Here is a 12,777-nt window from a genome sequence, read left to right on the forward strand (position 1 = left end):
ATACCACCAAAAGAAAGCTCAATTTTGTTTTGGGTGCAACATTGCATGGCCGCGCAATTGTCAGTTAAAGCGACGCAGTGCCGAATCACAAAAAGTGCTCTGGTCAGGAAGGGGGTACTTTTTGGGTGGAACTCCGCTCTAAGGTGAACTTATCCTTTTAGGCCCCATCTGAGACCTGCACCTACCTGCCTGCTCACAGCGATCCCTGGACACTACAGTGAGCTGCATATATGCAGCTTGGCTTACTGTCCCTGTGTACCGGAATGACAGCGCAGGAGCGACATCATTCTGCGCAGGCCAATAAAGAGGAATTGCACGCTATCTTAAAAATTACAGCAAAGGCACCTTTACAAATATTTAGTAATGGTAATCTACAAACAGATGCATACTTATAAATAATTGCAGGCTTTTTATTCTCTGCATACCTTATTTTTCTTTCCCTCCCCATTTTTCCCATGGTGGCCATTTTCAAAATGGACAGATGAATCCATCTCCATTACTCCCTGAAACTATGCCTGGAACATGTGATGGTGCACATCATATAAGGGGGGAGCCTTTCCCCACCAATCTTGTGAGATTGTTAATAAATAAAAGGAGAAGTCCAGCCTGCGCTCATTTGGCTCGCCTTCTCCTATGGTACACAGGAGTGCAATTAGGTTTGCACTCCTGTGACCCGTTTTCAGCAGAGAGTGATCTGAAGTCCACTCTCCGCTGACGCCACTGGAGTCAGTCCAGGCACCGCGTCCTCCCGACTTAGGAAATCTGGATCCGCCAGGGGCCTGGACTGATGGCAGTCTCGGCCTCTCAGAGAGCCGCTGAGACGGTTGCTCCCCGCCCCTCCACAGCTCAGCGCTCCAATGAGCGTGGAGGATCAGAGCAGGAGCAATGCTGATCGGCGATGTTCGGTGGCTCGTTTCTTAGTGCAGAGGTGACGGGGGACAGATGCAGCATCGGTCTGATGCTGCATCCACCTAGGTAGGTATGAATCTACAAAAAAACAAAACCCATGCTTCTCTCAACTCCCTGGATGGCGATTTTCATGATACAATTGTGAGACCAGTGCCTCAAACTGGAAAGTAAAAAGAACACTAATTATAAGCAAAGTAAGAAAACCTTTAATAAAAGTAGAATGATTTCCTATTGGCATTAAAGCTGCATGCTAATGTGATTTTTAGTGAAAGGTGGGGAAAGGTCCACTTTAAGAATAGGGAGTGGGACTTGGTGTCAACTCAGTGAGAAATTGAGAACCTATAAACAGCATGGGTCTAGGATCCAGGGAGGCGTCACAGAGACACAGGGATCGATGTGATAAAGAACACTGGTTCTGCAAGGTTGCTGTAAGGCCGGGTTCACATGTGTGGCTGCAGTTTCCAGCCTGGGGTTCTGTGCATTCCTGTTCATCATTTCAGGTGCAATCCACGTCTGAATTTCTGCCTGAATTCGCACCTGAACCGGACCCAAAAACGCACAAGACCGTTTTGGAATTCGCCCCACGGCTGCCCTGGACATGAACCAGCTTTACTGAGAACTTGTCACACTTGCATGTCATGCGAATTGGATGTGGTGAAAACTTCATCCAATTCGCACATATGTGAACCCAGCCTCAGGTATTTGGTCATTAGGAACCCACTAATCAATAACTGAGAAGGCCTGCCTCTTTGATTTTGCAAGCTTTAGAACATGCAGCAATATCTCCCACCTGCTTAAGTCTTGGCGCTAAGGTGTATGGGGTGTGCTGCGTCTGCAAATGTGCTCTGCAATGTTTATCTCTGAAGGATTACCTTTTAGTGGGTGGTTTATATTTAAACTAAAGTTACAATCCTTACCTCTGCTTCAACGTCCATCCCCAGCATTTTCTCCTCGGCTTTTGCCAGGTGCCACTCTTTGGCCATCTTGATTGGCCGACACGGGATGACATCACTCTCTGTGAAATATAAATCCTCCATATAGGATGTCGGCAAAAAAAAATATTTGCTCCACCTCCAAGCACCGGAAGTTGTCTTTGTATGACCTTCTCTAGGTCTATTAGTCTAAATTTCTTTTTGTTCTTTCTTCCATCATTAAAGGAGTTGTAAACCCTCATGTTTTTTCACCTTAATGCATCCTATGCATTAAGGTGAAAAAAACATGAGGGTTTACAACCCTGAGGGTTCTGACACTGATCTTCAAGTTGGAGCGAAATTTAGAGTGTGAAAATTAAGTTCATGCACTCGTACCATTTCCAGTCAGAGAAGGAACTTTACACTTCAGAACCCCAGATCTGTAGATATGACAAGAGTAACTCCTTGTAGCACCTTGCTACTAACTGTTTCTGACTTTCCCCTCGGCTTCCCTGTACCAATTCCATTCCCAATAACTGCACTAGCTCTACTTCTGTTGCCTTAGGCCCCTTTCACACTGAGGCGCTTTTCAAGCACTTTCACGCTAAAAAAAAGCGCCTAAAAAGCTCACGAAAACCCATTTCCATTAAAATCAATGAATGCTTTCACACTGAGGCAGTGCGCTGGCAGGGCGATGAAAAAACACCTCTCTCCATTGAAATGAATGGAAAGCTCTTCAAAAGAGCCTGGAAAGCTCTTCAAAAGCGCTCAGTGTTTTACTGGCAGTTTAGAAGCACCTCAGTGTGAAAGGGGCCTTACAGTTCTCTGGAAACTCCGCTAAAGCCAGCACTGTTGATAATGTATCTAGGGGGTAATTTCTTTGTTGATCCCTAGATCTCTTTTAAGGTCTGCAATGCTTTCTTTACCCAAGATCTGAGATCAGGGAAGCTGCCTCTCTTTGCATTGAGCTGCTAGTGTATGTCATGTCCAGTAGTTCTGGTTATCAAGTTACTGCTCTGCCTGCGGGTTTAGTTCCATGTCTGGCTGAAGGTTCCTGCTTCCCTTTTTTTTAATTTTGGCTGGGCTTCACTCTTCCAAACCTTTTCCTACTTCTCCTTCTCAGGTCACCATGGAGCTAAGGAGCTCCTGGGGTATGCAATTTCAGTGAAAGCTGCCAAGCCTCCTTTTAGAGTCTATGCCCCATACCACAGAGTTGCATTGGTGAGTTAGCCTAGCGCAGTTGTGTTCTGGGGTAAAAATATGAAAATAAGGTATATGGAGGCTGTTTTGCATAGTTATAGCAATGTTTCTACATTATTTTATTTTTATAGCATGCAGACTTTTCCACTTTACGCCTATTGCGATACACTTGTTTTCTTCTGATTGGCCATACAAGTAATATGATATGATTTTGATTACTTGAAATTACCTTTTCACTGGTTCTCTTGAGTTGATTAATCACTTTATGAAGTGGGTCTCTACAGCTGACTTCATCATTAAAGGAGTTGTAAACCCTCATGTTTTTTCACCTTAATGCATCCTATGCATTAAGGTGAAAAAAACATGAGGGTTTACAACCCTGAGGGTTCTGACACTGATCTTCAAGTTGGAGCGAAATTTAGAGTGTGAAAATTAAGTTCATGCACTCGTACCATTTCCAGTCAGAGAAGGAACTTTACACTTCAGAACCCCAGATCTGTAGATATGACAAGAGTAACTCCTTGTAGCACCTTGCTACTAACTGTTTCTGACTTTCCCCTCGGCTTCCCTGTACCAATTCCATTCCCAATAACTGCACTAGCTCTACTTCTGTTGCCTTAGGCCCCTTTCACACTGAGGCGCTTTTCAAGCACTTTCACGCTAAAAAAAAGCGCCTAAAAAGCTCACGAAAACCCATTTCCATTAAAATCAATGAATGCTTTCACACTGAGGCAGTGCGCTGGCAGGGCGATGAAAAAACACCTCTCTCCATTGAAATGAATGGAAAGCTCTTCAAAAGAGCCTGGAAAGCTCTTCAAAAGCGCTCAGTGTTTTACTGGCAGTTTAGAAGCACCTCAGTGTGAAAGGGGCCTTACAGTTCTCTGGAAACTCCGCTAAAGCCAGCACTGTTGATAATGTATCTAGGGGGTAATTTCTTTGTTGATCCCTAGATCTCTTTTAAGGTCTGCAATGCTTTCTTTACCCAAGATCTGAGATCAGGGAAGCTGCCTCTCTTTGCATTGAGCTGCTAGTGTATGTCATGTCCAGTAGTTCTGGTTATCAAGTTACTGCTCTGCCTGCGGGTTTAGTTCCATGTCTGGCTGAAGGTTCCTGCTTCCCTTTTTTTTAATTTTGGCTGGGCTTCACTCTTCCAAACCTTTTCCTACTTCTCCTTCTCAGGTCACCATGGAGCTAAGGAGCTCCTGGGGTATGCAATTTCAGTGAAAGCTGCCAAGCCTCCTTTTAGAGTCTATGCCCCATACCACAGAGTTGCATTGGTGAGTTAGCCTAGCGCAGTTGTGTTCTGGGGTAAAAATATGAAAATAAGGTATATGGAGGCTGTTTTGCATAGTTATAGCAATGTTTCTACATTATTTTATTTTTATAGCATGCAGACTTTTCCACTTTACGCCTATTGCGATACACTTGTTTTCTTCTGATTGGCCATACAAGTAATATGATATGATTTTGATTACTTGAAATTACCTTTTCACTGGTTCTCTTGAGTTGATTAATCACTTTATGAAGTGGGTCTCTACAGCTGACTCCCACCCCCCCACCCCCCCCCCCCCCCAGAACTTCCCATGCAGGTCTTTATATCTAGTGACTCGGGAAGCCATGGAAGTTGTTTGAGTTCAACCTACTTTTCTTGAAGCCACTTTTAAATTTGCTCAAGGGTTCATATAATCCTTCCTAAATACATGAAGAATTAAAATCTGACCATAATGTGTGGGTTATTTGGCTTTTTCCAAAAATTTTACACTTCCAGGTCTTTGTGAGAGAATAATCTTCAGGCCATATTCTGTTTATTCCACTTTTCCTAGCTTTATCCCTCATGCCAGAAACTGGTCTTGGATATACATGGTTTATAAACTTTAAACGTGTGAAGCTCCACGATATACAGTGTCTAGTCTCAGAACTGCTGGCTGAATTCTGTGGTAATAGTGATGACTGTACTTTTACAGGCACTTGAAAACTATTTTATTCATCATACATTCAATCATGTCAGTGAGCTTTGACTTGTGGATATCTTCAATATTCACAACTCTTTTGTAGCTGACATTTGTAAAGCAAGCTAATTGACAGTCAACCTTCTATGACTTATCTTTTTGGCTTGATTTGGAATTCTCTTTCAATGGGTTCAAAGTAAATGCCTTCACGTGGCAATTTCATTATTTTGTCCACCACGCTAGTCCCCTTGACATGTGATTTTATTATTTCAGCTCTATGGGTACCTTAAAGTGCCCTTGTCACCACAGAGTCACTTTAACACATGGGGAAAAAAAAACACTGTAAATTGCTTTCTATCCTCCTTGTTAATTATGGGCCACAGAAATTCTTTGACTGTTGTATTACACTGCCGACTGCAGGAGAAATGGGCGCAGGCACCTTGGTCGGCACCAGATAACCCCACCTAGAACCATCATGTCTACGTTTTTGCTAGTGTCCTCAAGAGAGTGGATGTTTCTTATTAGCTCTGCAAATCTCTGTTGGCGAGTGCAGGTTTTTTCCACTTTTAGAATAGTGTACTCTTTACAACGGCCTTGAATTTGTAGACATTTCTGCAGTCTTCTTTAGATGCTGGTACATTCAGACTGGATATGAAAGACCTGGAGAGCTCTCCAGTTGGCTAAATAGTGCAGGGCTGCAGTTCATTATCTATATTGAGATTATCTCTGCGAGATTCTAGCGATCAGCAGCGACAAGCTATCTGTGTTCTAGTTCACACAGAACTGTGCAATTCAAGGGCCAGGTTTCTCTGCCTAGTACATCTTTGTTTTGGGCCTTCCATGTAGCTCCCAGTCTGACTGGTTCTCTGTGTGCTTCAAAGATATCTATGAACCAATTGGCGATTATTCCTCTCTCTACTCCTAATCCATCAGGTGGTGTTTCTTGCAATCTTCTCCTCTACAAGGTGGCCTTGTTCTGCAAGGAACCCCTTTTGGTTTTCTACAGAGACAAGGTGTTATGGTTAATGACTTTTTCCTTGCCCAAGTAAATTTTTACCTTTCACCCCAACATTCTTCTGTCCCTCAGTCTTGCTCCAGTTCACCAAAAGGAAACTTCCCTCAATCTTCTGGATGTGGTTCAGACTTCAGTCTGTCCCTCAACCACTTCTTCGGGAAAACTTTTTTTTCATTTTTGTTATCCCGGATTGTTCCCATAAGCTTACACTGGCTCTTCATCACCATCTCTAGGTGCCCTGGACCGCATCATTTTTAAACCTTTTGGTTTCAATGATCAGATTCTACCTATTCTGCTCTCGGTGCACTTGACTTAGATCTGAGAGTGCTTCTAGTTCTTTTGGCATTATGCAATCTTGCACATTTGCATGACTGTCACCTGGTCTTCCGTTTCCATAAATTATACCAGGTGGATGTTGTGTCCTCTGATGCCAGCTTCAGGCATTGGTTTCTTCAGGCAGTTCTTTGAGCTGCAGGCAGTCCCGTGTGTGGTGTTTTTTTTTTTTTTTTTTTCCTGTTTAGTCTTTGTTGCTGTGTTGCCAACATGTTCAAATCGCTCAGCTGTGCTTCTCCCAAGACACTACAGACTGGTCATGTTGGTCAAATACCCGCTACCCTGCCACATGCTGAGGTTCCTCCCACTGGCTCATTTGTCAATACAGGAGCTGACAAGAGAACCACGGGGAGCAGCGAGGGAGCAGGTCATTTACACACAGTATGGCAGAACTGCAGTGACCAGGGAGAAACCAAGCAGCAGCAATTCAAGGTAAGCATCTTTCTCTTGTGGATCACTACATATTGTATAAAAATCCTTAATGGTGACTGGAAAAGTTTTGGAAGTCAACTGCTTTCTTCAGATTTGCTTTAAGCACCACACGTCCAGTTGCAGTGTTGGCCTTCACTTATCCCTTTTCATTTTCTGAAAGCTGGATTATGGCGCTATACAGACTGCTCAAACCCGTATGTTCCAGTGTTACCTTTACTAAAGAAGCTTTAGGTAGTTACATTTTTTTTTTTTCTAAAATTCCAGATCACACAGCATACACACATTGTTTACACAAAGTCATATTGGTGAATTTGATCTTCATGTTTTCACTGATATTCTGTATTTGTAGAGGGATTCCACACATATTGATTCTACAACCATTTCCTCCAGGTCTGTATCCAGAACACAAGTGTTTTCTGCATGCCTATGGGGGTTCCTTAGGTGATCTCTGTTCTTTTCCTAAACTTGATACATTCTTCATGGTTTCCTGGGATTAGAATAACAATATCCACAGAATTAAAACAGTGGGATGTTGGTTAATTTTTAAAATCTAAAGAGCCAGTGGATGGATAGGCCTGCAGGAAGAACTGAACAAAATCTCACACCAGTATATCACCCTCGTGTTCATAGTCCATTTCATAGGACTACCACTCTCTATCCCATACATCCACCCTACTAATATCACTGCTAGAACCTGTGAGGACAGATGTATTCTGGGATACGTGAACCTGACTGTGTTGCTGTTTTAACAACCTGCTTGTATTGTCTGTTCTATTTCTTAACAAATATGTCCTAACAAATATGTCCAGCGCAATTTTTAAATAGCTACTTGCCATGCAAATACTAATATTTGATCTGCATTTCTCTTTCAGCTTGTTACTAACATTTAACCTAAACGTTGAACTAACCGTATGTTACATGTTTTTGTGCTCAAACCTAGAAATCTGCAAAATTACATCCAACATTAGAACTTGTACATGATAGTCATGTGCTTGTTGATCATGAGTGCATTATATAGGAAGATTATGTAGTGTGACAAAACAAAGGGGAATTTATGGAAGATTTTAAGACTGCCCTAGCAGAAGAGACAGAGAAGGGGAAAAAAAAAAAGAAAATCTAAGCTATGCTTTGTTTCGCTGGACTTTCACTCTGATTGTGAGCCGCCAGGAGTCTTACCCCTGCTGGGAGATGTACAGTATTTGTATAACCCTCCTTTGTTTTAGATAGCAGGCAACGGTTAGAATGCCTTTCAGGTTTTACTGCCATTTGGGGCTCTGTTAGAAAGATTATCCCCAAATTTCTGTTCTGGGGACCACCTTTTACAAGGCAGAAAGTCAGGGAAACAGACAACAATAAAAAGCTGATTATTGCTGTCCTCCACAGAACAGTTAGTGAAGGGGAAACCTTTCTAAGGAAGCTCTGGACTCAAGTAAAACCTGAAAGGGGTTCTAATCTTTCCCACTCTGTCCAAAACAAAAAATGGCTATCCATTTTTAATAGAAATGCAGCATACTGCTCTAAATAGGTTTTCTTTATGCAGGAAGACAGATCAGTTTGATATAAATGATGACAAGCACTGTTAGTGTTATACTATGAGCTCAGTTTAAAGCAGAACTAAACCCTCCTTTCTTTTACTACCAGGGAAGCTGCCTTCTGTTTAATGTCAAGTTGGCATGGTGCTGCACATGTGATCAGTTATGACACCAACATTTGATGGCTTAACTGTTTGGTTGAACATGAAAGTTATTGTAAAGGCAGTTTTTTTTTTATCTCTATGCATTAAGCTTACTGTGTGCAGCAGCCCCCCTAATACTTACCTGAGGTCCATCTAGATCCAGCGATGTTATAGGAGTGTCTCAGCTGCCCGGGACTCCCCTCATTCTGCGCTGCACCATTGCCTCCTGCTATCAATCAGCCAATGGGAAGGGAAAGGGGCTGGGGCCGGTCACAGGGTGCTGTGGCTCGGACACCCCATAGCAAGCTGTGTGGGCACTCAACAGGAGGGAGGGGCCAGGAGCACCGAAGAGGGACCCGAGAAGAGGAGGCTATGGAGTGCTCTGTGCAAAACCACTACACAGGGCAGGTAAGTATAGCATGTTTGTTATTTTTAACTTAAAAAAAAAAAAAAAAAAGACTACAATCACGTTAACATAAGCACACTAATGCCTGTGACAGTTCTTATTTAAGGCATGCTTTTTGGGAAACAGATCTGTGGGTTTAGTTCTGCTTCAACAGCTGATTGTAAGGCACCCAGTATCCGCTGTGGGGATGATAATCTGCTGGTGAAATGCTTGCTTTGGCTGTATCTGTTTGAAATCTTTTTTTTTTTTGTGCTCTTAAACCTAAATTCTGTGAATATATCATAATGCAAAACCGTTCTCCTTAAGCCTGGTACACACAATGAGGATATTAGACAAATTATTATTTTTTTTTTTTTTTTTGCACGCTAGTCTCGTATTGTAAACGAATAGGTTACTTGCTAGTTATGAAAATTCTTGTAAGACAGAATACAACTTCACGCAAATGGTGTTATGTATTCGTTAGTTTCCAAGCATGCACAAGCTTGGTCACTCGATATTATTTTGTTTTTGTTTGTTTTTTTTTTCTTATTATGGTAGAATATTGTACTGATTAAACGAAAATCGTTTGTTCTGTTATTTTACGAGAGAAATTTTCGGGCTTGTCCCTTTTTGGATAATTTAGCATGAACTGTCGTGATCGTCTCTCGAAAGTGGTGTAATAACAGATTATCGGACAATCGATCCGAAAGTGGTATTTTTCATCCAGACTTTCTCATTGTGTGTACTAGGCATCACAGTAGTTATTTGAAGCTCTGCTTTGTTTGTCTCTAGATCTCGCCATATGTTTTCTAACCAAGTGCTTACAGTACTGCATATCATGAGCAGCCCTCAGGTGTTAGATGTATCTCATAAGCTCTGCCTCTGTTGCTAACGCTGACCATTACTTTTCCCTTAATACATGGCCACTGTCTTATTGTCAGAAATGTTCCGACAGGAAGCTTCGCTTTGGGTTCTCTGTGTTTCCTATACAGCAACTGACCAAAATCGCTTTTCTTATCACTCTTTTATCAATATTATTTTTTAACACTTCTTGCATTGAACATTTTTGAAAAGCGTACAAATAGTTGAATTTAGCATAATTATTCAGTAAAATGATTCAATCGCATTAATAACTACACTACTAATTAGGAGTGCACAGTTAATGGCACTCTGACTTTAGACTGCAAGTCTGGCACATTTCGATGTTAAAATTGTATAACTTTTCAAAGATGTTAATTTGCATGTTTTCTTTTTCATGGTTCTCCTTCTTTTTGTTTTTTTTTTTTTTGTTTTTTGTTTTTTTTTCCTTCAGTTAAAGAATATTTTTCTTTTGCAGCGAGAACTTTCAAAAGCTACAAGAGTTGACTCCACCCCCAGAATCTTGAACTCTACGATATCTAATATGTAGTGTCCAGACTGACCTGGATTGAGATGTACATTTTGCATCGCCTGCCACTTGCTGTGGCCGCAGTGTATATAGTTGGGGTTCTTTCTGAAGAACGGTGCCTTCCAGGACTCTAAGTAGACAGGAAATCTGCACTGAAGCCCATGCTACTTTTGCACTGTCATTTCATCTCTTAGCTTATTGATAAACCTTGGCCTCAAGATAAACTATTCATGATACACTTTTCTTGAAGGTTGGCAAATGGTAGTATGCATTTACTCAAGCTGTACTGTATATTAAGCATGCTATAATCCCTGGATATGGATATGCTGGCTCCAGTTCTCACTGCAAGGTTTAATGTTTTATTTGTATATATACGGTTTTTAGTTTTGAATTAATCCTAAACACTTTTTGCACATGTAAATGTCACTACAGCATTTCCACAAATGGTGTTATTTTCCAGTGATGGCTGTGATGCAGTTTGTGTTGGAAGGGTTTTTAGGCATAAGTTTTACTTGTAAGCGCTCTTTAACCTTCAGTGTTAATTTTATAATTTTTTTTTTTTTAAGGTTTACTGGTGGGTAGCTTGATAGCTAACATGCAACACTAATGATGTTACCTTTCCTTTTATTTAGTTTAGGGAAATACGTGTTCCCCAGCGACTTATTACATGGGAACCTAAAAATGTAAGGGCTACCCTTGCTGATTTTTTTTTTTTTTTTTAACCTACAAGCCCTGGAGCTGTCAGCCTTATTTTATGGAGTCAGTGTTGAAACACCTAAAGTACACATGCTTGCTCCAGGTTAGAAACTTGCCAAGTAGTGAAGGAAGAATATAGCTGACTGTTCCCGAACACTCACCTTCAAAGAGGGGGGGGGGGGATGAAAATTTGAGAGCTGTCAGCTTCTTAAAGTGGAGCACCACCCAAAATGGAAGTTGTTTTAAGCATTACTTCCCCCAACCATCCATCCCCCCCCCCATGCCACATTTGGCATGTATTTTTTTTTTGGGGGGGGGGGTGGGGTACCTAGTTTTGACCGGTACACGCTCCCACTTCAGCTCATGCCACCAAGATAAACTGAGTGGATGTTCTTCTCTCCCTGCAGTCTTCTGGGACATGTTGCAGGTCCCAGAAGATTGCCCAACCATTGAGGAGCAATCGCTAGATTGTGGGACAGGTAGTGTGTGTTTATTAAAAGTCAACAGCTACACTTTTTGTAGCTGCTGACTTTTAATGAACACAAAAATGACAAACTCCTCTTTAAGAACAATAAATCAGAGCAAGTGTATATTTCTATTTTACTGTAAAAGTAAAAAGCATCCATGAGATATTTAGAGTCGAGGGAAGCTGATGTTTTTGGGAGCTAGCAGCACAACCATACTCCCATTTAAATGTTCAGTGAGATCCCCAGAACCTGCTCACAGATGTCTTTCTGGAAGAATGATGCCATGCCAGTAACCACATCGCCAAACTAGTGGGTACCTGTTCAATGGGGACTTTGTTGCTTGGTAGAGTGGATTCCTCAGAACCTGTCTACAGACATCTTGGAGGAACAATGTCACTATTGTATCTATATGGCCCAAGTAGAGGGCATCTGTGAAATGGGAACGTGGTTTCTTAGTATGGTGGGTTCCCCAGAACCTGCCTACAGACATCTTCCTGTACGAATGCTGTCTCTCTCTCCTGTATCTACATGACAAAACCTAGAGATCACCTCCTAAATGGGGACATGGTTCCCCAGAAGCTACCCACAGATGTCTTGCTGGGGGACTAATGCAAATCCCTGCATCTACATGACTAAGCTAAAGTACCTATGAAATGGGGAGATTGTTCCTTAGTATAGTAGGTTCCCCAGAACTTATCCTCACATGTCTCCACGTAGGAACTGACCAAACTAGAGTACCAGTGAAATGGGGATATGGTCTCCTTATCACAGGTAGAAAGCACTACAGTATCCAGTGTTAAAATGGGAGTACATGGTTCACTATGAAATATTAAATATTCCCTCTGTTTCCGAAACTGTAATTTCTGTTTGATCTGGAAGTAATGCTTTGTTTTCATTACAATCACCCCCAGTTTTAGGTGACAGAGCCTAAGATTCTGAAAAATCTGACATTCATATGTGTTAGTAGAGTATTCTCTTTTAAATGTTGGAGAACTTTTCAACTAATGATCTAAACACCACTATGTGTTACAAAAACTCATACTACTATTTACTCGTTTATGCAGAGAGGTAATTTATGTCTGGAAGGACCAAACCCCACAGCATCATTTGAGAAGATAAAACTGCTTTGTGAAAATGCACCTGATGTATTGCTTTAGTTTTTGTACAGTTCTTGTATAGTAAATTAATCTATATGCTCAAAATGTTCCTTGTGTAATGTGATTTTTTTCTGCACAAAATGTGGTAGGTTTCAATTGAAAAATCCCATTTGAATAATTACATGATCTGTAATACTGGTCCAATGTAACTGTGTGCCATACATGGCCGATCCCAGTGGAAGCTGGAAATTACTGTAGTAGATACTGCTACTACACAGATTGCTGCTGGCTTCCAGGTCCCGTTCCAAGAGGTTGCCCTGC

General features: G+C 41.6%; 1 protein-coding gene across 6 annotated transcripts in view; it reads left to right on the forward strand.

Annotated features, from left to right (window-relative positions):
• Positions 1-12,561, forward strand: part of PRC1 (protein regulator of cytokinesis 1) — a 50,275-nt gene extending 37,714 nt beyond the window's left edge. For 3 of the 6 annotated variants that reach the window (XM_073618500.1, XM_073618504.1, XM_073618502.1), the window contains 2 exons: positions 7,099-7,139; positions 10,146-12,561. In XM_073618500.1, the coding sequence (XP_073474601.1) occupies positions 7,099-7,139; positions 10,146-10,194 (90 nt within the window). In that variant the 3' untranslated portion in view covers positions 10,195-12,561. The remainder of the gene's footprint in view (positions 1-7,098; positions 7,140-10,145) is intronic. The other 3 variants (XM_073618501.1, XM_073618503.1, XM_073618505.1) reach the window with 1 other exon arrangement.
• The last annotated feature ends 216 nt before the right edge of the window (positions 12,562-12,777 follow it).

Source organism: Aquarana catesbeiana, linkage group LG03, assembly GCF_042186555.1.
Source record: "Aquarana catesbeiana isolate 2022-GZ linkage group LG03, ASM4218655v1, whole genome shotgun sequence".
In the NCBI taxonomy this organism is placed as follows: Eukaryota; Metazoa; Chordata; class Amphibia; order Anura; family Ranidae; genus Aquarana; species Aquarana catesbeiana.